Source organism: Schistocerca gregaria, chromosome 1, assembly GCF_023897955.1.
Source record: "Schistocerca gregaria isolate iqSchGreg1 chromosome 1, iqSchGreg1.2, whole genome shotgun sequence".
Lineage (NCBI taxonomy): Eukaryota > Metazoa > Arthropoda > Insecta > Orthoptera > Acrididae > Schistocerca > Schistocerca gregaria.
In genome coordinates this window covers 382,998,390-383,025,607 of record NC_064920.1, presented here as the reverse complement: position 1 = coordinate 383,025,607, position 27,218 = coordinate 382,998,390, and the positions used below count along the sequence as shown (strand labels likewise).

General features: G+C 38.6%; 1 protein-coding gene across 3 annotated transcripts in view; it reads right to left on the bottom strand.

Moving 5' to 3' along the window:
- LOC126348329 (serine/threonine-protein phosphatase 2A 56 kDa regulatory subunit epsilon isoform) overlaps positions 1-27,218 on the bottom strand; it is a 267,854-nt gene that overhangs the window by 71,123 nt on the left and 169,513 nt on the right. For all 3 annotated transcript variants that reach the window (XM_050002346.1, XM_050002345.1, XM_050002347.1), the window contains exons 3-5: positions 19,046-19,147; positions 18,675-18,767; positions 10,765-10,895 (exon numbers count right to left, since the gene is read on the bottom strand). In XM_050002346.1, the coding sequence (XP_049858303.1) occupies positions 10,765-10,895; positions 18,675-18,767; positions 19,046-19,147 (326 nt within the window). The remainder of the gene's footprint in view (positions 1-10,764; positions 10,896-18,674; positions 18,768-19,045; positions 19,148-27,218) is intronic.

Genomic DNA, 27,218 nt, shown 5'->3' with positions numbered 1-27,218 from the left:
GAAAAGTAAGAGGGGTTATCAAAGTGAAAACCTATTCATGAAAGATAAAAATCAAAATATGCTAACGTAGCTGAAAGGTATCCTAGAAAGATGGAAAGAGTATTTCTCAGTAATGTTAAATTGCACTGAGCCACACATAACCTTCAATTACGCAATGTCTGAGAGTGACAGCATTAATAATGACGAACGTAGAATCACTGAACAGGAAGTGATCCACTCCATTCAAAAGCTCAAAAACAACATGGCAGCAGGTGAGGACCTGACATCAGCAGAGATGTTAAAAGAGGGCAGAAGCAAACTACACAAAAGAAATTTATAACCTTATCACAATGATCTGAAAAACTGAAGATTGGAAAACTGCAATAATTTGTCCCATACACAAGAAAGGAAACAGAATGGAATGTGGAAATTACAGAAGAATCAGTTTGCTGAACATAACATACAAAATCCTGTCAATGACCATTCTGGAAAAACTTTAACCTTAAGCAGAAAACATTATTCAAGATTACCAGGCTGGATTTTGAACAAACCGTTCCACAACTGATAATTTGTTTACTATACAACAAATCTTTGAGAAATACTGGAAATTTAACAAAAACATCTAGTGCTGTCTCTTCAATGACTTCCAACGAGTCTATGACAATCCACAGAAGTAGCCTCTACAACACATTACGAGAATTTAGTATGACTAGTAAAATCATTGGGTTGATACAACTGTGCATAGATGGCTCCCAGGCAGCAGTGGAGTTCAGAGGATTCATATCCCCCACCTTTCCAATTGAAACAGGCTTACGACAGGGAGACACTCTTTCATGTGTCCTGTTCAACCTTGCAATAGAGAGAGTGGTTCGGCAGAGTAATTTACATCTATACAATTGTCTCCAATTTGAACACAGTGAAGTAAAACTCCTGGCTTATGCAGATGATATAGTGTTGCTGAGTAAAACTGAAGAACTGAAAGACACATACAAATCTCTCGGACACAGTGCCAGCAAAATCGGGCTTTTGATTAACCAAGAGAAAACCGAATATATGGAAATAGGTTGAGTCATAAACCGAATCCTTACTTTGAAATTGACCAACATTCTAAATTCAGAAAAGTTCTCCAGTTTAAATACCTTGGATCTTTCAAGACTAAAAATACCATAACAATAGACATAAATGAAAGAATAGCCTCAGGGCCAAGATGTCTGTACTCACTAAGCAACCCACTCTAAAGTAAAGCTTTGTCAATCACCACAAAGATGAAGATATATAACACTATTATCTGCCCCATAGTACTATACAGTTCAGAAAGCCGGACGCTTACAAAGAATGAAAGAGAAAAACTGAATGTTTTTGAAAGAAAAGTAATGAGAAAAATCTGAGAACCTGTGTTGGAGAATGGCACACTAATTCGAAAGAACAATGAAATTTATCAGTTAATGAAGCAACCCACTGTCATCCAGAAATTGAAAGGTAGGAGACTGCAATGGGCTGGACATGTGGCCAGATGGAGAACTACAGAATCACCAAGAAAGCATTTGAAGGAACTCTCCGGCAACAAGACCATTGGGGCGACCTTGTACAAGATGGAAAGATAACAGAGAAGGACATCACAGCATTAAGAATTTCCACAGGGTGGAGAGAAGCTGCGAGAGATAGAAGGCGGTGGAAGCAGGTGGTCAATGCAGCGCGTGGGTTACAGGGCCTGTGATCGCTGAGAAGAGAGAGAAGAAAGTTTAAGGACTGGGCAATATAAACTGTTAGTGTAGTTATTGTATTCAGTGGTGAATTTTCTTTAGATGATCCATAAAATTATGGATCAAGAAAAGCAACAAATTTCAGAACCAACCACGGCCATTAAGGTGAATAGGGAAATGGCAGACTGTCTGAATTAGTGAATTTAATTAAAGCCCAGCAGGCAGATTCAGCAGCTGTAAATGCTCAAATTGCTTCCTTGAGACAAGAACTAAATGCTAGATTAGATAACCAAAGTGCTAAATTAGATAACCAGAGAAAAATGTTCAAAATGCTGCATTGAGAGATGAACCGAGTGCAAATTTAAGCGAAAAACCAGAAGCACAAAGTGTAACTCCAAGTGAAAAATTAAATGCTCAGAATGAAGCTCTAAGGAGAGAAAAAGGTTTAGTACATTCTAGTTTAAATGTTCAGAGTGAAACCTTGAACGTCAAGCGACAAATATACATTGAATTTGACTCATTTAAGTGATGACGTAGAATGTCTGAAGTTAGATATGAAGAGTGAACTCACTAGTTCTTTGAATACTCACGTTAATCAGCTATTTACTGAATTTAACCAGGAACAGGATGAGCTACTTCAGGATTCAATAACAAAAAAATTAGAATTTGACATTTAAGATAAATGTAGCAATGTAGAAGTGGAACTTGTCGAAAAATTAGGATCATTTCAATGCCTATGCAATATTACCTTCAATGTTGTAAATCTGAGGTTGTACAACCTGAAGGATAGTATTGACAAACAAGATAAGCTAATTCCTCTTCTCCAGTCACAGATTGCAGGTGTCAACAATCGAGTTGATACCGTGGAAAGGTATTTTAAAGAGAAACTAGCGATATCAGATACCTTAAATATAAGCAATCTGGAGGAACAAGTAGAAGAGTTAATACACAGAAAAGTTGCCGAGAGGTTAACCCTAACAATGTTTCTTCAGATTCAGCTTTGGAACTTAACGATACGAAGAAAGGCATGGATAGTTCAAACTTTTACAGGATAAGGTAGACAAAAAAGTGACGTCTTCTAATGTGGTGTTAACCAGTGATGCAATAACCGACCTACAATGGGGAGCAAATTCGGGATTATACAGGCAGTTTCCGAAATAGCCAGATGGGGAAGCACACTCAACTCATTTTCTGAAACGATTTAACTGAGCCTTGCCGAAAAACTGGGAAGACTAAAAAAAGATAGAATTCATGGCAGGGTACCTTTTAGGAGAGGCTTCAGAATGGGGCAAAGTGAACACCTGAGAATTTTTCATTTTGGGCCGACTTCCAGAAAAAGTTTAAGGAGAAGTACTGGTCAGCAAGTGCCCACAAAAAATTATTACCTGATCTGTGGGATCCAAAGTATTATAACAGTAAGTGGGGAACAATGAGAAGATATTTTGACTTACATTTGACAACGGCAAAGTACTTATATCAAGCCATGGAGGAAGAAGGGTTAGTTAGGATCATAATAAGGCAATTACCTATCTACACTAGAAAATAAAAGAAATATTATGTAGTGGATGGACGACTGCAGAAGAATTGTTATCCTTTGTAGTTGCACTTGCAGGGAAAAAATAAAAAGAGACAGGAATGAGAATGTACATCAAAGCAAAAGTCATAATTTCTGAAAAAAATAACAATAGTAGTAATGATAAAGAGGCATGGAGGTAATCTAGCTAGTGTACACCGATGTAGATGGAATAGTGATGGTTAAAGTTATCAAGAGAAACAGCCACCTTCAAAATATAGGCCCAGTGGCAGGAATTTGTACCTAGTAGCAATAGATTTGGTAACCAGCAGATAATTACACACAATGAGGAAAACTTTATGTGATCTGGATCCAGGGTCGGAGCCCAGGTTGTAGAAATACATTAGAAGGCCTGGCTTATAATAAATACATTAGCTTTACACATAAAGTACTAACCAAAGAATGATTGTTGCTAGAAGAACCTAGCTTAACGACTGTTAATCCACAACCAATTATAAGAGTAGTTGGAAGGGTGGAAGGTTTTGAAGTTAACATATTTATTGATTCTGATAGTGAGGTGTCGCTTATTTCTAATGATTTCTTTAATACATTGTGAACTAAACATAACTTACTGCTACTACCGGTAACAGGAGTGTACATATTAGGTGTAACTCGGGCCAAAAGTAAAGTTGTGAAACATGAAGCCCAGGTGAACTGTATCACTGGGAATGCCCCATTTCGTCAGACTCTTAATAGTGGAAATTGTCAATAGGGATGTGTTGATTGACAGACTGGCTATCAAAATTTAACGTCATATTAAATTTTAAGGAAAATTTTCTTTATTTTAGTAAAGGTGGTGATAAATATTGTGAAAAGTTTGAGATTGACCCCTATAGTAGTAAACAAATAACTGAGAATCAGCATTTACAATTCACAGCGAGAGTGCAATCAGAGATAGAAAACTTAAGCCATGCATCACACCAAGCTGCCATACAAAATAAAGTAAGTGAATCCTCAATACTAACCAACAATTAAAAATTGGATTTAGGTAAAATTCTATTGGAATATGAAATGGTATTTTCTGATAGTCCATGTAGTATTAGTGACTACGTATGTAAATTTAAGATCAAAGTTAATACTCCATTTTTCTGTAAACCTTATCCAATACCACTGAGCTTCAAAGAAGCTATTAAAGAAGAAATAGATAAGATGATTGACAGCAAAATAATAGAACATAGTACGAGTGTTATGAATAACCCTCTAGTCATGGTAAAAAAAGCTACTGGGGATGTGAGATTAGTGCTAGATGCTTGCACTTTGAATAAACACAGAGAGACAGAATGAGACAGACCAATTGATATTGAGGAATTACTGTCCAAATTTGAAAAAGCACATTATTTTAGCATGATGGACCTGAGTGCTGGGTATTGGCAAATTTGGTTACACCCCGATTCAAAGTAGTATACAGCATTTCTATTTAATGGAAAATCACATCATTTTAATGTGTTACCATTTGGACTAAATATCTCTGTATCTGTTTTTATACGCGCACTGGACGAGGCATCAGGAAGTGAATTGTTAAAGGACTTAATAATATAAGTGGATGATATCCTTATTATATCCGCTACACGGGCAGAACACTAAACCTAAGAAAAATGCTGAAGTTGTTGAAAGAAAAAGGTATTACAGTAAAACTATCCAAGTGGCACTTTGCTAGGCAAGAGCTTAAGTTTTTAGGGCATACCATCGGAGTGCAGGGAATTATACCGGATCCAGAACGGATAAAGGCTATTAAGAATGTCGATCTCCTATAAGACAACTGAAGGAATTTATTGGAACAGCCGGGTATTAAAAACGACATATACAAAGTCAAGAACCAATACAGTGGATTTGGGACCAAGAGGACAATGATGCATTTGAAAATGTGAAAAAAAGCATTAGTAGAATCACCTATATTACACCATCCGGTTATGGGTGAACTGTTCAAGTTTGCAACAGACACTTCTGGCTACGGTATAGCAGTAGAACTTTTTGAAGGCGAGTGGGTTCTGGAAAGCACCAGTCACACATCTATAGCTTTTGCTAGCCCGAGTCTCAACAAACATGAGTTAAACTACACAGCAACAGAAAAAGAACTATTGGCCATAGTATGGAGTATACAAAAATTCCAAACACTAATTTGGGGTTCAGAAATCCATGTATATACAGATCATCAAGTGCTCTCCTTTTTAATGAACAGTCGATTGTTGCATAGTAGATTAATGTGTTGGATGCTATTCTTACAGGAGCATCACATTAGAATACAATAGGTAAAAGGGTCTGAAAATATTGTACCTGAAGCTTTGTCTAGATTACCTGTAGATATGAAAGACTTAAAACGGAGAAGGACCCAGCACAATTTTTGCGATTACTTTTATGAGAACAGAATATCAGCACAACAGGGTACAAGAAATGGCTCAAAGAATAACCGACAATATCCATCATGATTCCTATTTTACAGAAATATATGCTATGTGTAATAGAAAATCTTTACCTCCTAATCAAGCAAGGAAATGGAAAATTATAGGGCAAATTCTATTTTGGAGAGACAGTATAACATCTAGACAGTGGCATTTATGCATCCTGCAGTTGACGGAGGACGAAATTGTGTGTGATGTCCATACAGGGTAGGGACACTTCGGAATAATAAAGTGTATAGCCCACATGAACAAGTTCTATTATTTTAAACAGTCGGGCCATAAGGTAGCATCTTTAATTAGAACTTGTGAAACCTGTCAGAAACTAACAAAGAGTAACACTCATGTTAGATACAAAATGTATCCGATCATCCCTATGGCATTACATGATCTTACAGCAGCAAATTTCTTCGCACCTAAAGGAAACGGAGGACTGGCATACATTTCTGCTCTCATAGAGTGTTGGTCTAAGTATGTTAAGTTGTATCCTATTAAGAAAGCAAGTACACCAACAGTGCTACACTGTCTGCAGCAATACTTTCTCGAGGTGGGCAAACCAAAACGATTCCTCTCCGACAATGGACCACAATTTGATAGTAACGATTTAAAAAAATTCTTAGCGTGGGAAGATATTAGTCCGGTATTAATCTGCAGCTATAATCCGTCTTCTAACCCATGTGAAAGGGTTATGGAAGAAATTGGAAAATTATGCCGTACATACTGCCATGCAAAACATATATCATGGGCAACGAAAGTTAAAGACTTTGAGCTTATTTTAAATGAATTACCACATTTATCAGCTGGATCAACTCCTTTGGAAGTAATAGGTAAACCCTTTTGTGGAAGAACCCCTTATTAAATATTTTACTTGGCTGCAACAACCTACTGCTGATTACCAACTTAATTAAACAATAGTTTCTAAGAATTCTGTTGATCGTAAAAAGGAAAATACAACGTAAAAGACAAAGTTTTATATCCCCCAGGGACGTTAGCATTCTACGTTAAGGGACAGAGTGACAACCGTCGGATCCCTAGTTGTTTTCGGTGTTTCTTCGAACTTAGTTTTCCAGCACCGAATTCCCTTCAATTCTTAAACTGTTCTGTAATCTATTCTTGAATTCTTACACTATCCTATAATTTTAGTACGTAGAAAACCAGATATGACTACAAGATTAGGACCAATTTAAGAGAATCACAAATGACCAGTGATCTATAGGCATGAAATATAGTAAGAGTATAAAAATAATATCATGGTACTATTCAAACTGTAAATTGGGTAAACCGAATGACTGAACAACTAAGTTATCTTAGTGTATAATTTTCGATTTTTATAGAATAATTTTATACCTTTTGTGAGCTGTAATGTAAATGGGAGAGCTTGTTTCCTTTTGGAAGGGGTGGGTAGAGTAAGTACAGGCAGGACTAAAACTATTCACACACCCCACTTTTTCAGACAACTCTCGCAGTTAAGTGTAACTGATTCTTCACCACTTGCCGTTCCATAGGCGTTGCTAAGATTTTCCTTCCAGGGCTTCAAAGGTGAAAGGGAGAATGCCCATTCTGTAGGAGACATTTAACATCATACCTCCTCCGGGTTCTCACTCAAGTACCGTTTAAGTAGGGATCCTGGGGAAGCGGGGTGGGAAGGGTTTCCCTGTCTTTGGGGCTATCTTCTTTCTCTTCTTCGACCTTAGCAACCAGTTCTACTTTTTCCTTCCTTACTTCTCATCTGTGTACCTGTTTATCTTTCCCTCTTTCCATCTGCATATACTTCTATCGCTGAAGTCCTCCTCAATTTCCATGTTTCATTAGAATCTTCGATTTATTTCACATAAGTCGGCTTAAGAATCAGGATACACAAACACACATCTACATACAAACAAAGACATACTTAAGCACAAACAGAAGAATTAAAAATTAGGAACCTGAAGTTATGCCAGAACCGCCAAGGACGGTAAGGGAATAAAGATATATGTTCATCTGAGTCGATGCACATATTAAATTGTTGATATGTGACGGTTCTGCATCGTTATTTTTGTGTCTATCTCAAATATATATTTACATGTGCCATACTAGCCCTTTGAGGAAAGGCATAGTATCTACTGGTAATTAGTAAATACAGGTAGGCATAGCATCTACTATGTGTAGGCATGACATCTGTTTATGTAGTAGAAGTGAGGAGTAAAAGAGGATTCTAGGGTATTAGACAAAGTATTAGAAAGTGAATAGAAGAGTGAAGTAGATATGTAAATTTACCAGAGAATATTTAAGAATAGTATACATAAAGATGTATGCTAGGGCAATGAACTAGGAGGCCTACTCAAGAAGTATACGGAGGGCACACCCGACATTTATTGGATGAGAAAAAGGGTGGATAGGCAGACCTATGAAAGGCTGACCTAACTGCGAAGACAGGGGCACCAAGAAGGGGACAGACCTGCACTATAGGAGGATAGGAGCGAGAAAGGGGCATACCTACCAAAACAGAATGATAAAGGGTACTCCTAGGACCAATCCATGTGAGGTATAGGTACTGTTCCTAAAGGGAAAAGGGGCAGTATCGTGACAGAAGTCACACATTTAAAGGGATGAGTCTGGCAAGTTTGAATTCTATGCATAAATAGCCTCATTGATTTTCAGGTTTACAAATGTCCAAGAAGGGAACACTTTTATTCTACACAGAGTTCCTCAGGATTACAATAAGTAATGATTGAGTAATGAAAAAGTAGTATGGGAATTAAGAACAAAGCAGCAAAATATTCGTGAGTTATGTATACTTGTAAATTTAGATTGGAGGAGGAATAGGAAACAGAGCTAACTCAAACATGGATTCAAAGGGTCAAGTATTATTATTGTGGTAAAAGATGCACGGTTATTAGTGAAAAGAGAGGCATTGTTAAAAGATAATTATTTATCTTGTGAAATTGTGCACAATGAATGTGTATAAAATATTGCATGTTCGAGCTGAGGGGAGGAATATGTAATGCCTTGAGAATTTTGGTGTAAATTCTAGACACACTCTGCTTTCCACAGTCTCGAACACCGGATATTTTAAGTACGAGGGTAAGAGAGTGGAGATGTGTCTACCTCGCCACCTGTTTCTGTGTGTGCGGGATGGACGTGTATCGGGAGATTACAACAATAGTGACGGTTGATCGATGCGGCCAAGTGTTTGTGGCGCGTGTCTGAGAAGCTGTATGTCCAGTACAAGGAGCAAGCATGTTCTATTCCTTGACAGTGTAACAACTGTACTGTGGTGAACAAATGAATTACGTATTGAACTAAAGACTTTTACATTTGACTTTCAGGTGTTGGACTTGCGATAAGCAATAACTGGTTTTATAGTGGTTATTAAACTAAACATATTATAATTGTATTTGTTAGTTTCTACTAGTCCAAGATGGGGCCAACTTGCGAGAGCTGAACGTTAGTGTGAAACCTGTGAAGTTGTTTTATTGTAGAGATGAAAATATAACAGAGTTGAACAAAAGTATTCGGAGGGTACAAAATCATTTCGCGAGTAGAAAAGAAGTCTATTTTGAAATTTCTTTAACCAGCTAGTGTCTTCAGAGAAGATGAGTTTGTGAAGATCGATGCAGCCATCTGACCCGAGAAGAAGATCAGCTGCACACAATACATTAGTCAACTGCAAGAGATGTGCGAGTCTTGCACCCCAGTACCACACCGTCTTGTGTTGTTAGATGACCGTTAGACCTACCCATTCCTCCCCCACGTTTTTCCACCAACCACCCTCCCACCCACCCAATGTAATATCTCTCTCTCAGTCCCTGTTCCAAGTTGTTGCTCCAGTTCAAACTAAAGAACAAGCTATTAAGATCAAGTTTCTATTATTGGGGAAAAAAAAAAAAAAAAAAAAAAAAAAAAAAAAAAAAAATTATTATGTGGCTTATATACAGACCAATGTGGTGTGTGTGTGTGTGTGTGTGTGTGTGTGTGTGTGTGTGTGTGTGTGTGTGTGTGTGTGTGGAGGGAGGGAGAGGGGAGGGGAGGGGGGGGAGAGAGAGAGAGAGAGAGAGAGAGAGAGAGAGAGAGAGAGAGAGAGAGAGAGAGAGAGAGAGAGAGGGAGAGAGGGGGGGGGGAGGGAGGGAGAGAGAGAGAGAGAGAGAGAGAGAGAGAGAGAGAGGAGAGAGAGAGATATGACATCAAAGTCAATCAGGAAGAATAAATGTAAGCATGAATATGAAATGAAGAATTTTTTGTACATTTCTGTTCACTTTGTTACTTCCACAAAGCTACAGTGCTTCATGCAGTCAAAATCTTCTGCCATTTATTTCAATGGATCATGGGCAAGTAATAATGAATAAGGTAGCTGGCCATAAATGAGCTTAAATAAATTTCCTTCAAATACCTCTCTGTGTTTGCAAGCAAGCCCGCTGCTATGAGAATACACTTCAAGGCACTCAATGGAATTTCATCCCTGGGCTACAACTAGGCAGCTCACGCAACATCAATAGTTCATAATGCCACAGACCGAGTTACCTTCACATTAGCATATCAAATCACTTATTTATACTTATATACAGATAACAAATGTTGAGAACTTGGGATGCTGCAATATCTAAGTACACACATTACCTTACTGTGCTGTTACACCTCTGTGTACGAATGGAACCCTTTAAATTTTGTGGAAAGCTAAGATTACATGCTGGAGCTTGAACCCACAAGCTTTCCTTTTGTGGGCAATGTTATCCGTGCACGACTGGTGACACGGTCTCACAGCTTCACTACAGTCAGTATGTTTCCACTTTACAGGAGTGTTAATCCAACTAGGTATGGAGGAGAGCTTCTATTAAGTACGTTGGAGCAATGCCCAAAGAAAGGATCGTGTTACGAGTTCCAGCGCAGCACACGTTAGACATACCAGAGTAAAATAAATATTTTTTTTTACCCAAGTTTGACACTTAATTCTATAATGTAATATTCCAGCTTAAATGGAAAACAATAAACTAATAAATTAAAGTCATGAACATACATGTTTGTAACGAAACATGGTCCTGTAATATAATTTGTGTAAGCAGTTTTGCTTTTATAGCAATTAACATTTTTATTCATCCCAGAATAACTAAGAATTTTCTACGGCTATTGGTTTTACCTTAGGAAGATGTTATTTATTTGTTTACGAATAAATGCACGGAGCCCAAGAAATTTGCCATATATACGATGAAGCACAGTCTTAAGGAAATCTCGTTCTCGAGGATCTTCACTGTCGAACAAATCCAGCAGCTGAAAAAAAGTAAATAACCATAAAGAGCATTATGGAGAAAATATAATGTTGCAGGCACATGCTTGGATAAAAGCTTCAAGTTCATGACATGTAGTTTATCATCCTTTTTTTGGTGAACAATAATTTTATTTATAGACTTACAAAATCATTCTGACTGAAAACGTTCTTCACTGGCATGTGAAAATGTTCATCAGAAAATGAAATACTGTGCACGACTGCTCAAATTTTGCTGGAATGATTGATATTACATCTAACTGGATCTCTATCTGTGTAGAAGAACAAGTCTATCTGCAGAAAATATGGTTCAGTTCTACTGTGGTTACAGTTACTCCCTACTATTTTGTCACCCAAATTCAATACATCTTAAATCAATATTTCAGAATGGAAAACAGCAATTATTTCAATGGGAATCTAAGTTAATAAAGCCACACATAGCTGGGCCATTGAAGCTGGTATGTTCATCCAGTATTTTTAACTGGCATCATACAAAACATTTATTTGAATAAATTCTCTGTTAACAGTATCATGAAAAGGATACATTGCTACTCACTGTAAAGATGGCACACTGTCATTCACACAAACAAGCACACATCACACACACATGGTTGCTACCTCAAACTACTCCAGCTGGAGACAGTGGTCTTGTGTGTGAGGTGTGCTTTCTTGTATGAATGAGTTTGTTTTCTTTTCTGAAGAAGGCTTTGATCAAAAGCTCAATGTGTAACAGTCTTCACTATGGCTGTCAGTAAACTTAACGTATCAGCTTTAAAGTGAGTAGCAATCTATCCTTTTCATAATATTGCCAATATCCAAATCTGGACTTTGTTAACAGTTCCCTTGTTGAAGAAGGGGCTGCATATCATGTTTTATTCTTATCTCTTACAAGAAGAAGCCCCCAATGGTGCACCTGACATTTTTCAACCACCTATATGGTGGTGTAGGTTAAGAACCCAGGTATCACACCCTGAAGCCATTCGCCCTGGTGCGCCCTCATTTATGAGAAAAACAATTTCACCTTGTTATTTAGTATATTAAAGTAACATTCGATTTTTTACTGCTGTCGTAGCGTAATGGATGGCATAAATGACTGGGAATCAGAATGTTCCAATCCTGTCATGTTCGTTTAACATATTTTTTTAAATGTTTTTTTCTTCAATTATTTGCTTCAAATTTAGCATTTTTAAATTTTCTAACCCTTTGTCAAGTGATTTTAACCATTGTATCAACTTATATTTGCTCTCATTTCTCCCTTGGGTTCAAAATCATTGGTGGATTTGCAGTTACCAATCACAAATCCGTACTTTTTTATTCATATTTTTGTGTTTTCCTCTTGCATTTGTTTTGTGAGTGTTTAGTATTTAAAATGTCTGACAATGCAAATTCATCAACCAGAAAATGTCATGACAAAAGAATGGATGAATCTGATGATGAAAAAAAAGGAGAATTTTCACAAATACCGTACATTATGCATTGTCTGCTTACGAGGAGAGATCTCTCCTTTCTGATAATGCTCCCAATTTTATAAATGCAAACGAAATAGCAATGGGTGAACAAATTGCAGGGGAAATTATTTCACTTGTGATGGAGAGAGTTATCGTTCAAGAAAATGATCTAATTTTAGACAGTGAGACCGACAAAGAGGATTTGTACAATGAGGTAATCTTTTCCATACTACTATCAGTTAATTTTATTATTTCCTCGTCCGCTATTAACACAAAAAATTTGTTCTTCGCAGTATACTCTTGAATTGTCAGGAACTTCCATTTACATTAAAATACAAAGCAAAAGCAGGTGCCGTCGCTGAAACCCATCAAATTACTCATTGAAAAGTACCCAACAGGTTTCTCTCATTTACGCAGGAAAGGATACTAGAGGAAATGGAAACAAGATATCAAACAAGGAAAAACTAAATTCGATAAGCTGTGTCCAATTGATACTGAAACATTTGAAAAATTTAAGGATGCTCAGATGTGCCATGACCAAGTGACAACGCATACACCACAACAATGGACAATGGTTATCACCATTCTGTGTCAGAAAACTTTTCATTCTTTGCAAGTGAGAAATAGGCAAAGAATTTTAAAATAAAACCTGATGAATCCATGTATTATCAATCACTGGATTTTCAGGGGATCAAAAACAGTTTTGGCAAGAAAGAGAAATTTAGTAAAAGGTACCCGTTCACATGCAGTGCAATATGCGTCGACATTCACCGGTGAATTGCTACCATGTGTGTTCTTATGTATGCAGGAGGTTGGAAACTTAACATCTGGAGTGAGACTGCAGAAATGAGGTTGTCACCTGCTCAAAATTAAGACAATTAACAAAAGAGCAGTACAGAATATTTGCAATCAGTAATGAAATGATATGTTAAAAGAAACGATTTTTTGTTACTTTCTGATTCATGGAATGGTCTGATGGGAAACAATTTGTGTAAATTCAAGATCATCACTTAGAAACTTGTTCAACGAACTTTGTATTCTAACCACTGCTTCTCAGTATATTTATTCCTTAATGAAATTTTGTAGCAAGTAATACATATCTATTTCCAACCAATAGGCTGTAGGGAAGGGACTGTTTGATATGGAATGTGGTGGCAGCTGTCATAATGGAGGAACTGTTGCTTTCTATACATAGAAAACTTCCACATGGGAAAAATATATTAAAACAAAGATTCCAAGACTTACCAAGCGGGAAAGCGCCGGTAGACATGCACAATAAAATAACACACAAACACGCACACAAAATTCTAGCTTTCGCAACCAACGGTTGCTTCTTCAGGAAGGAGGGGAAGGAGAGGGAAAGACGAAAGGATGTGGGTTTTAAGGTAGAGGGTAAGGAGTCATTCCAATCCCAGGAGCGGAAAGACTTACCTTGGGGGTGGGGGGGGGGGGGGGGGGATGGGTATATACACGCGCGCGCAGCGCGCCGCACGCGCACACACACACACACACACACCACACACACACACACACACACACACCCATACATATGTCTGTATAGGTATGGATGGATATGAGCGATTAAATGACAAAAAATTACGTTATAAAGTGGCTTTGTATTACTTATGAATTTAGGTTAATAACCAAATAACTGTAACGATAAAATGAAAAGGGAGCAGGAAGTGTTTCAAGTTTAGCAATCACCACCTACCTACACTACACCTATACTCTGTGAACAACTGATGTGCACGGCAGGTAGTACATCCCACCGCTTAATCTAATCTTATCATCACAATCCGTATCGAGGTGATACGTAGGGAGTTGTCGTATATTTCTAGTGTCATTAGTTAAAGCCATTTCTTGAAACTTTGTCAGTAGATTTCCTCAGTATAGTTTTCTATCCACCTTCAAGAATCTGTTACCTAAGTTCAACACGCCAGCAATACTCTCCTGTGGATCAAACAAGCCTGTGACCATTTGTGTTGCCCTTCTCTGTATCTGTATATCTCAACAACAAGGCAGTCATTCAGATACTAAAACACACAGCAATGAAAAAGGAAAGTTCCTGAGCTATAAGGCGTTCAATTGCTGTTGACTATTGAAAAGTAACTGACAGACAATTATCGACTTACAGGAAAAGTGACACACACGCGAGACAGATCTCATCCCTTCCCTAAGAATAAAACAAATGTAGTCTTCTGTACAGACTGTCACATCTGACTTGAAACACGGCACGATGGAGGATCAGCACATAAAAATTTTTCAAAAGTCATGTATAAGTAACATAAAATGTTGTGTTTGTTCAAAATTTTAAGTATGTCAAACAAGCAGACATTTTGATGTCTGCTTTAGAGAACACTGTAATGTCGGCAGTGACAAAAATATTTTCGTTCCTTTTTTTTAAAAAAATTGTCATACGGAAGCAAACAAAAACAGCAATTTGACAACCGTCATTTTTCTTCCCACAAGAGGCCATTTTGAAACATCTGTAGAGCTTGAAATAAATGAATAAGTAATGGTTAAAGAAAAACACAACTGTTAACATGAACAAAGTGACTTCTGTAACAAAGCCTTTACCAAGTATTTTCTAATCTCTTTTGCCGTCTCTTGTCTATTTCTTGCCCTATTCCTTGTGGGATTCTTTTTCTGCCTCCTCGAACCTGTCTTGCAGTGACTCTGTTCAACAGTTCTTTAATACGATTATCTTGCAGTGACTCTGTTCAACAGTTCTTTAATACGATTATTTCATGTAAACTTCCAGCTGTTGCTGACCAGTTTCATAGTTGTGGGCAACCTCTGCAGGTAGACTTCATTTAAACCACTTAAGTATCTCTAGCATATTTATAGCAGTAATAACACTATTTTCTCCCAGTTTTCACTTCAAGAAAGGTATATCTCAAAAATTTTATTGAGATTTATTTTAATCTTGTTTTTAAAAATAACTGCAACTTTACACTATTAAGCAATTAACTGTAGCCTAATTCCACACAACTGAAGTAAAGATATATTTGCATTGGAGTACCTCTCCTGGCCTGTTCTACTACAAGCTACATTCTGACATGTTATGGAGTAACACATTGATGTGCATGTAGTTGTGTATAGAAGGTAATGCGACTTTGCAATTTAGTTCCCTAGTATTTTTTAGCATATCATTTTTCCTTTACTTTTGAACAACACATCTGATGATGGCTTGCTTAACCACCTGAACTGATAATGATATCTGTGTGACCTGAGGCTGAAATGTATTTAAAAAATCTTTTATCTTTGCAACTTTTAAAACTTATTGTTCATTAAACACAAATTTGTTGCATTGTTGAAGTTCATAAATTTAATTTAAGTAGGACTCGTGTATGAATTATTTACACTATAGTTTTATTATTATATATCAGTAGTTCCCAACTTTTTAGACATTACCTAGTACCATCCCCTTCTCCCCTATCTGTTGCCCTAACACCCCCCCCCCCCCCCCCCAATTATCAACTCATCAACTAACTAAACTGTGGAATGAAAGACACTTCTTGGAACATTTTCATTTTTAAAGTGACTTAAGATGAATGTGTGTGTGTGTGTGTGTGTGTGTGTTTTAGAATGAATGACAAAGGAATTTGTGGTGCTTCACAAGTGCTACCCACAACTCCTCAGATAAGAATGCTTAGTATCCACAGCGAATGTAGACACTAGTTACAAAAACTTCTTCCCTGCATTACTCCTCTCCAATGCAGCACTTGCTTGACCTGCACACTGCAATCCCATTTAAAACCAATGAAGTTAAAATGTATGGTCTAGTGTACTATACTTATTGTTCATAAATACCTTATTGCTGCAACCCCTTACTTCTGAACTGACAGTCCAGAAAATACTTCATTCATCGCTTCGAAAAAGACACTAACAGTATTGGATAACAACAACAACAACAGCAACAACAACAGCAGCAGCAGCACCTATGCAGTTACAGCTGTGTTGTGCTGTCAATTAATTCATTTATCTTTTTCTTACTAAACTGTGATAACAGGAATGATCTTTTGAATATAATTTAAGGTTTCATGACTGAAACAGTATCAACTTGTTTGACTTTTACTCTTCAAAAAATTTCATTTAACCCTTGTGTGTGTGTGGTGTGTGTGTGTGTGAGAGAGAGAGAGAGAGACACTAGATCGCGTGTTTGAGAGAGAGAGAGAGAGAGAGAGAGAGAGAGAAAGAGAGAAGAGGAGAGAGGAGAGAGAGAGAGAGAGAGAGAGAGAGAGAGAGAGAGAGAATCTGTTTAAACAAAACCAGGATGGAACAAAAATAACTGCAATCCTACCTGCAGGTTTCCTGAAATGTAATGTGAAGGAAGAACAAGTTTTTGTTCAGGTTGACACCTATATGAAAAGAAAAAAATATCCAGATACCCAAACACAGAATATATATTGTATGTATGAAATATACCACCTACACCCAGGGTGGCCAAAATTTTGGTTCACAGACCATGCTTGGACCCAAGTCCCATAGCACTCAGCTTCGCTGCACCCCCCCCCCCCCCCCCCCCCCCCAAGGAGGGGGAAGAGGGGACGAAAGTGAATGCACCATATTTAAATGGTAGTACAGTCGTATTGCATACAACTTTGTTTTATATTTCCCATTTCTCGATGACATATCACAAACAAAACAAGTTTTCAGTATTAATACTTTTTGGCACGCTGAAAACATAATATAATTTTTATCTGGTACAAACTGTTGGTATACAGACAGACAATTTCTTTGAACTCAATTTGCCATGTAATAGCGACTTATTTAGTTTCATAATTGAAAAATGTCTTTCACACAAATTATGTCGCTAGGAATATTGTAGCACTTTTGCAACCTCATTATGGACATATCTTGCAGGTCCACAAATTACATCCAAAACACACACACACACACACACACACACACACACACACACACACACACACACACACAGGGGCGCTTTCAACTGAAACGGCAAATGGGCTCAAAAACAGATGTAAGACTGACAATGACCTCAAGAACTCTATAAACCTATCATTGTAACTCTTGCAGGGCCACAAGCTTGCCTTCAGATCCCGCCCTTTCTTTAACGCCAATGAGCTTATGGAACTGGACTGTCTTTGTCAGAATGTATCCCCTCTACAATGTGATTTTCTTTTTAAATGTACCCTCATCAAATCAGAAAGAAGTTACATTGCAATATCTTACTGTGGGCAGTGAGCAATCAAGTCCGTTTACAATGCCAAGTCTGCAGTCCATTCAGATGTTCTAATTTTCATTCAACAACAGCAAGATTTAATCAGAAAATCATTCCAGGCATGTCCCTTGACTTAACCAAAGCACTTTGCAGAAATATATGAAGTCTCCATACTCTTCATTTATTTCCACAGAAAACTGTTGCAACTGAAATGGAGTAATGAGAACAACTTCAGAAAGTTTACTCTTCATACTACCAAATTCTTCAAGAGCTCCCTCCCTTAAATTTAGCAAAGTGCTTCTCGATTGTACAGAAAAATGAATCCCACCTGTTCATCACTGTAATTTTTTGCTTTTCACTGTCATCCAAAAGTTTACATTCTTTTTGTATGGTGCTATAATGTAGTTTTGTGGCAAATAACCAGTACCTGTCGCAAATTGTGAATTCTCATCCCTTTCTTCTGCTATTCCCACACATTTGTAAGGGGTGCAATGATAGACTGCTAGACTGCCTCTTTTTGAGCAAAAAGCCACTAGATCTGTGAACGCCCTTCATACCGAGAACAAATAGGAAAGGGTAAATGGCGTTGACATCACGGTTCTGCTGAACTCAAGAGTTGTGCCGATCGCAAACTGCTGCACTATAATACTAAATGAAATGTCACACAGTACCAAGTACTTCTCAGGAATGAGCAAAGCCAAGTGACAGGAGGGGCTTTGGCCTGCCTGCAGACCACACATACTGCACACGTAAAGTTTGGCCTGCCCTGACCTACACAGTTTTATAACCTACTTAACCTTCAATAATCCTCTAACGCTGTATAAATTGGAACAAAAGGACATTCTCATAATCAAATTATTTAAATACTGTCATATTTCACCAATCCAGTACTCAATACATTATATTTCATGCATACCCTACTCATGTAAATGCCAAATTATTATCTCTGTTGAAAAGTTTTCTGTCTGTTTGTTCCAATAGAAACTACCCACACACAAAAATGCAGGGATGGAACTGTAGCTTGCAGCATCTATAATATTTCTTTACAATTCAAAAGGTTCAAGAATGAACAGTGAATTTAACTGAAATATATATGTGTGTGTATCTGAATTTTCTAATGATTAACTTAAAAGTATATGTCTGCTGCATACCTGAAGTACAAATTTTTGGTCTATGACCTTTTTTCCAATAGTTGGCTGAAAATCGGTCGACTCCAAAAACCTCAGGAAAAACTCGTATACCAGCTGAAAAAACAATCATATGTTAACGTTTCAATACAAGGAAAAATGTGAAATAATAAAACATGCATTACTTGGATTTTTGAAAATCACTGTGATGCTTTAACAATGGGGGCTAGTGAGAAAAGTAAGGAACTTATGAAGAGCGATGAACATGACAGACAGTGGGACGTGAGGAGAAGGTTACCGTTATAGACTTAAAGGTGGAAGACAGGTATGACAGAGAGAGGTGAGTGGACAGCCAGGTGGGAGGGTGACAGTAACATTTAAGATGCCGACCCTACCTGTAAATGTGGCCACGATGCTTCCAGCGTGGGATCATCTTCTTCTGGATCGAAATCAGGGTTTTCACTTGGCGGAAGTGTCCTGAAGAGATTGGCAGAGATCTAAAAGAAAGTAAGAGTAAGTTATTACTTGGAATGTGACAGAATACCCCCACCTCCATCCCCAAAGGAGGATTTGCGATATGAGAAATATAAACTTGATATGCTAATTTTAATTTGAGCAACAGAAACAACTTTTAGTTCTAAAAAGTTCTGCATAATTTTTTGCATTATTTTATCACAATAGTTTTATACACTGAAGTGCCAAAGAAACTGCTACACCTGCCTAAAATCATGTACGACCCCCACGATCACGCAGAAATGCCACAACATAATGTAGCATGGACTCGACTAATGTCTGAAGTAGGGGTGGAGGGAATTGACACGATGAATCCTGCAGGGCTGTCCATAAATCCATAAGATTACAAGGGGTGGAGATCTCTTCTGAACAGCACGTTGCAAGGCATCTTACATATGCTCAATAATGTTCATACCTGACGAGTTTGGTGGCCAGCTGAAGTGTTTAAAGTCAGAAGAGTTTTTCTTGAGCCACTCTCCAGCAATTCTGGATGTGCGGTGTGTCGCATTGTCGTGCTGGAATTACTCAAGTCCGTCAGAATGCACAATGGACATGAATGTATGCAGGTAATCAGACAGGATGCTTATGTAAGTGTCATCTGTCAGATTCGTACCTAGACGTAGCAGGGGTCCCATATCACTCGAGCTGGACACGCCCCACACCATTACAGAGCCTCCACCAGCTTGAGCAGTCCACTGCTGACATTGACATGCAAGGCCCTGAGCAGTCCACTGCTGACATTGACAATGCAAGGCCCATGGATTCATGAGGTTGCCTCCAGACCTGTACACGTCCATTTGCTTGATACAACGTGAAACAAGACTCTTCCAACCAGACAACATGTTTCCAATCATCATCAGTCCAACGTCATATCAAGGTGGTTTCGTTGAGTGGTTCATACACTGACATTTGGTGATGGCCCAGTGTTGAAATCTGCAGCACTTTGCGGAAGGGTTGGACTCCTGTCACTTTGAACGATTCTCTTCAGTCATTGTCGGTCCTATTCTTGCAGGATCTTTTTTTGGCAACGGCATTGTCAAGAGATTTGATGTTTCATCGGATTCCTGATATTTACGGTACACTAGTGAAGCGGTCATATTGGTAAATCCCCATTTCATCGCTATCTTGGAGACGCTGCATCCCATCGCTTGTGCGCCAACTGTAACACCATTTTCAAACTTAAATCTTGATAACTTGCCATTGTAACAGCAGTAACCTATCTACCAACTGCACCAGGCACTTGTCTTATATAGGCATTGCCAACCGTAGTGCCGTATTCTGCACATTTACATCTCTCTGTATTTGAATACAAGTGCCTATACCAGTTTAACCTGGAATGGAGTACACAATGTTGCATCTTAGTTCGCATTTAGTGATAAATTCCTTGTTCCTTCTTATCTGGATTAGTTGATTCAGCGATCACAGGAAAGCACTAGCATACATCCCACAGGACTGTCTGGTCAGACACTACTGTGTTCAACCCATCATTGGCTCAATGACTACTATACTTCACTAAAATGCTAAAGTTCTGATACATCACTCCATACTGGCCATGCAGTAGCCACTGCCCAGAGAGGTAACACTGCATCCACGTAGCTTATGTTTATCTCAAACACAGTGGGTGTACAAAACTTTATACACCAAAAACAAAACACATTACCATGCCTAATACAGTGAAGTAAAACTGTTGGCATTCAAAACATCATCCAGTCATCTCAGAACGGATAAATATGGGTCTTGTGTAGTTTTCAAGAGAATCTTATACCATTTCTAATGCAAAATATTGGCAAGTTCAGCTATCGCCGATGGAGATGGATAGCGATCATTCGCCCTTCTCTCCAAAAGTAGATCTCAAGAGGCTCAATAGTATTGAGACGTGGTGACTCTGATGGTCATGGGAGATGTGATAATTCATCAGTTATAGTTCACCAGTGTTGTATCATGCAACCTGTCTTAACAGGGGCCCTGATGTCTTGGGACAAAGCAACACCATTGGGGAACAAATATTGTACCATGGGATGAGCCTGACCAGCCAAGATGGCCATATAATACTTAACAATAATGAGGCCTTGCAGAGTAAGCATGGCATCCATGGAATATGAGGATCTTATTGCCCAAATCCTACTGAACATCCACTACATTTCACACTCGGCAGCAGACAGACTGCATTGTAGGCTTGGGACAGCGTATGCCATACGTAAACTCTGACAGAACTTGGAAACAGTTTAAAACAATACTTTCAATATATGTAGCTTAAAACATTACTTTCAATATATGTAGTTTAAAACAATACTTTCAATATATGTGGTGCCTGCCTTTCTGACATGTCAATGGTCATCTTCACCTTAATGTCTGTTCTTTAACTTGTCCACAGACGTGTGGTAGCACACACACAACAAATATGTATAAAGGCAACAATGGCCAACGATCTCTTTAGTGCAGACGCACAACAGGCCAGAACTCTTACGGGAAATGGGAAAAATGCCACAAGTAATTAGGATTTAAGGGGACATGCTCTTGAAAATGACCGAAAATTTGAAAAACATTTCTTGGTGTATACAAAAGAGCATTTCATGCCAATTTCAAAAATGTATAGTTTATGGGCACTATCATTTTCCGTTCATTCTAAAATTGAGGTTGAACATAGGGGCCACGCCCATCTGTCAGTTTGAAGAGCATCAGAATACGTGATGCATTATTTTGTTCTTCCGTTTTTTCTGTCACTAGTTACGGATTGTTAACACAAGTGTATTTTAGAAGGCACTGACTCCCGGAACCAAAGTACAGGCATGTCTAGAAGGCTATGGTTTGAACGAACACAAAGATCTGAGAATATATGATTTCGGAATTTCATCCGTGTATGGTTTTGTAGTTATTTTGTGTGTGTGTGTGTGTGTGTGTTTGTTTTTCCTGTTCTAGAAATGCCAAGAATACAGAAATTTAGCCCCAAATGAAAGTTTCGTGGTAACCAGCTCCAAACACAACTAAATAATACACATCATCAGTTGCTTCAAAAGTCGCCTGCAGAAACTGTGCTTCTAGACGTAAACTTTCACTTTCTGAATGTAATAAGAACAAGCCTAGGAGTACCGTGAGAAGCAATAACGACGAAAATGCTACTGAGAACCTAAATATGCTGTCAAGGCTTTTGAAGAGTGCTGTGAAATGTAAATACTGCAGTTGTGAAGATAGTATTGACGTTTCTGAGGACATTTCACAAGGAAGAGTCTTTGCCTGTAACTCACAGTGACACTATGACATCATCAGCCACTGACAGTTGACATTACAGTGTGAATATTCAACTTGCTTATGCAATGCGATGTATTGGAAGGGGAGGGACAGCAGCCCAGACTTTTTGTGCAGTGATGGATTTGCCTACACCTCCACTGAGGTTTGACAGAGACAATAAATTAACACACAATGCTTTACGTGGTGTATGTGAACATTCAATGAACAGAGCAGAAGAAGAAGCAGTAGCCTTGCCTGAGAATAAAAACATTGTAGCAGCATTTGATGGGTCTTGGCAGAAGAGGGGTCATACTTCTCTTAATGGGGTTGTAACTGCCACATTTATTGAAATTGGTAAAATACTGTATTATGAATGTCTAACAAAATGCTGCCAGGGTTGTTCAAGTAAATTTATTGGCACCCATTTTTTGTGTAAAGAACTTTAATGGCCTAAGTGGGAACATGAAAACAATAGGAATTCTAAACATTTTTAGAAGATCAGAGGTCAGTCATGGTGTGAGGTATGTAGGCTACCTTGGGGCTGGAGACTGTAAATGAAACACTACTGCTGTTAATGATAGACCATATGGGGACTCACTGATAGAAAATCTTGAAAGTGTTGGGCATGTACAAAACGAATGGGAGCTCGGCTGAGAAAATTATGTAAAGACTTCAGTGGGAAAAAACTGTCAGGTGGAAAACACATAGGTGGTCCAGGTTGTCTTACAGGAAGTGAAATTGATTATTTGACTCAATATTATGGCCTAGCAATAAGGAGAAATGTAGGAGATTTGTAGAACACGAGATGAGCTGTTTAGGCAACATGGTTTCACAGTGTATCAACAGATGACACCCCACATCATGGTTTGTGTCCAATAGGGTAAGATTCATGGTGCAAGTACTGGTTGAGCGATGCTACAGGCATACAATACACCCAACAAGCATTCCTTACCACTTGCTGTATTGCAGGCAAATAAAAATCTACTTAGGAATGCAAATGAATGCTTCAACAGCTGTACATGGGAAAGAATACCCTAAACTGAATTTGTTGGGCTGACAGTGCTGAAGACTGGTGTAACAGATGCAATAACAACGTTCAATAAGGGCGAGATTTCAAGGATCAATGTTATGAAGAAACTGAACCTAAAGGTTGGAAGGAATATGGCTTCAGCTCTAACTGCTATTGATAAGCAGCAGAGACAGCTACAATAGCTGCTACCAAGGAGTCAAGGATAAAGAAAAGAATGAAGAGAAAGAGTATGGAGTATAAGAAAACAGGACAACTGGAGTATGCAGTTGTAATGTTTTAAACAAGCATAGTGGTAAGTTAACAAATCCGTAAATCATCTTTTGCGATTTACCAAAAACTTGAATTTTCATCACATCATTCAGGTACACTTTCCTTCTAAATGACTGAAGTTAAACTCTCAAAAATTGGTACACATATTTAGAATGACCTCCTCTATTTCCTGAAAAATTTATAACATGATTATGATGATGATGATGGTCTGTGATATTTGGGCTACATTTTTAAATATTTTTGTTGTGTGTGAATAAGTTGAGAATTTGGGTCCAAGGGGAGACATGCGAGGGTAGTCAGTGCAGTTGTGATGACCACTGTGTCTGGATGATGCAGTGGTCAGTACATTTGCTTAGTAAGCAGGATACCCAGGTCCAAATCCCGGTCCAGCACAACTTTTCAAGTTTCCCTAGTGATTTAAATCAATATCCACTCACACGCAATGTTTGTAATTCCTTTATGTCTCAAATCACTGACTTTATTGCTCCACAGGCCAGGCTTTATGGCTTTGACACCATAACATTTCCTATTACAGCCATTTGCATTACTGGTATATGGTTTCAGAATTCCAGCTCACCCTGCAATTCCCAGCCTATGGAAATTCCTTCATGTTGTTTTGGTGCTGGCATGGTTTAAAACTGGGACATTCAGTTCTGCACTGACTTTTGCACCTGTTTATCATCACAATCATCTTCAAGGACCATCTGTCACCATCACTCAAACACACTTTTGTCCACATTGTCACTTATACTCTGCACGGTGAAAGAAGAGCTCTGACAGTTGTAGTGACCTTGGTGCATGTGCTTCATGCGCTCCATCACAGCCAATCAGATCACAAGTTTTTGTTAACATTACCATGGCAACAGCCCAGTGTTGCCATAGCGCTAAGTGAGCCCTCCTTTTAGTTAGTGGTGCCAAATGCTTCATTCCGGTTTGTGTGTGTGCATGTGCATTCCAGAAATTGAGTGTTTCTTGCCATGTGTTTGCAAAATGGCTTCATATAGTGGAGAGAAGAGGACTTTAGGAAAAGGAGCTACACTGAAATCTCAAGCACATGAATTTACATACAGATTGCGTGTTTACTTTGAAAGGGAAAGGGATAATACTGGGCCATTGATACCAGTGGTATAGTGACTGACATGGCAGCAGAAGCACTGAACATCTCTACAGTGACAATGAAGAGAGTCGCAAATGATAAAAAGGCTATCAATTCAGCTGGAAGCCCTGTTATTGTTAAGCCTCTAAAGTCAAGGAAGATATCGTGTCACTTGCTTGAAACAAACAACTTCGACAAACGTGCTATCAGGCAACTTACACACACGTACTACAGCAGGAAGGACTATCTGACATCACTGATGGCATCACTGTTTGATGATGGTTTGTTCACAGACAAAACGACATGGCTCTCCATTACTTTTAAAAAAAGAAAAAAAATTTGGCTTCCACTGGAAAAAGTTCTCTGGAAGAAATGTAGTAATGGAACGCAGAGTCATTGTGGCACGGATATGTCAATTCCTGCACGAGTTGCTAAGACTTTATTAAGATATTTTATTTTATTTTGAAAGCAACCCTTTTCAGCAATTCATTTTGCCTCTTCAGACTCCATACGCTTTTTTTCGAATCAACAAACTTATCATATAGTGCCATAAAACTGGATATCGTGAATCACAAACATTGTGCAGCAGATTTATACTAAAACGTGACAGCAACTGCATCAACTGTACAACAAAATGGCTCAAATGGCTCTGAGCACTATGTGACTTAACTTCTGAGGTCATCAGACGCCTAGAACTTAGAACTAATTAAACCTAACTAACATAAGGACAACACACACATCCATGCCCGATGCAGGATTCGAACCTGCGACTGTAGCGGTCGCTCGGTTCCAGACTGTAGCGCCTAGAACTGGACGGCCACTCCGGCCGACAACTGTACAACAGCTGGGATTCACGATATCCAGTTTTATGGTGCTATGCAATAAATTCGCTGATTCGAAAAAAGTGTATGGTGCCTAAAGATGGCAAAATGAATTGCCGAAACTAACTGCTTTTGAAATAAAATAAAATATCTTAAAATTCACAACTGAAAAGTACGTACCAGCCAATGTCCCCTGGCCACATTGGACCATCAGAGATTGAATTAGTCAACTGCTTGAAAGATAATAAAATAAGCTTTGAACAGAATATGCAAAAAATAACACATCACTCAGTACAATGCTTCAATGAATCTTACACCTTTCTTAGGCTCTGTAGCTCTGGCTGTCATGGGGCCGATGTGTGGGAGCAGAAGGTCTGTCAGTTCATTACCAGCCCTGCCAACTGCTGCCCCCCTGCACTTCCATGTTGAATACTGACAACTATGCTGCCAATTGTCAGAGCTCTTCTCTCACCATATAGAATGTAGTGGATGATTATTTTCTGATTTTGCTGTAAGCAGTACAAACCTTTGGCACAGTGCCCCTTGAAACACCACACACACTGACTACCTCGGTTACGAAGCACCCACCATATGAGCACCAACCATGTGTCTACATTTGCATTCACTTTGTTCTGACATAATCCACTCACAACTACACAGAGACTGTTCTCACCATGACACTTGCAATGGATTGAGACCACTGCACAGGCACTGTTTGTGGTCAAACACAACATCGACACCTGTGATATTTGGCTAGCTTCTGCACTTATGTTCAAGCATGCATTTCTCACAGTGTCTCCATATTTTTGTCCAACCCCTTTACAATGCTCCTGCGTTTCAACTCCGTGACATGTTTGGCCCAATTTCTTTCAATCTTTATACAACCGGAGAAAGTATCAAGTTTCCTCATTTTTAAAGGGGGTGTTATCTCTTCACTTATCTGTAATGAATTGATAAAAGAGCCAGAAGAGAAGATGCGATATACTCTTCATCAAAGAGTTGCTATAAAACAAATTGCTGTGTCTATAGTTTTTTTATTTCATCTGACAGACTTTACAGTCCTCTATTTCAGAATGAATCTTTCACTCTGCAGCAAAGTGCATGACATTTTGAAACTTCCAGGCACATTAAAACTTTATGTTGGACCAGGATCCAAACCCCACCTTCTGTGGGAAATGCTCATACTGCCTGAGCTACCTAAGCACAACTCATGCCCTGTCAATTCAGCTTTACTTCCACCAGTACCTCTCTCTGACCTTCCAACTGGCCTCTCTGCTGTAACTGGTAACTGCACTGGATGGGGATACCAGGAAGAGGATTAAGAAATTCAACATTGAGTATGAATAGGAATGTCATATGTTAGTAGCCCAGATATTCCAGTTGCCCAGTTTTCCACATGAGCTTTGATGCCAGGGATGACCAGCTGAAAGCAGTAGCAGTAGCAGTAGCAGCAGCAGCAGCAGCAGCAGCAGAAGAAGAAGAAGGAGGAGGAGGAGGAGGAGGAGGAGAATGACAAGAAGAAGATGTAAAGTAAAGCAGTGTCTACTGAGGATTTGATGAAGTATATGAAATGTGGTCAAAATCTGAGTGTCTGAAGGCTGTACTGCTAC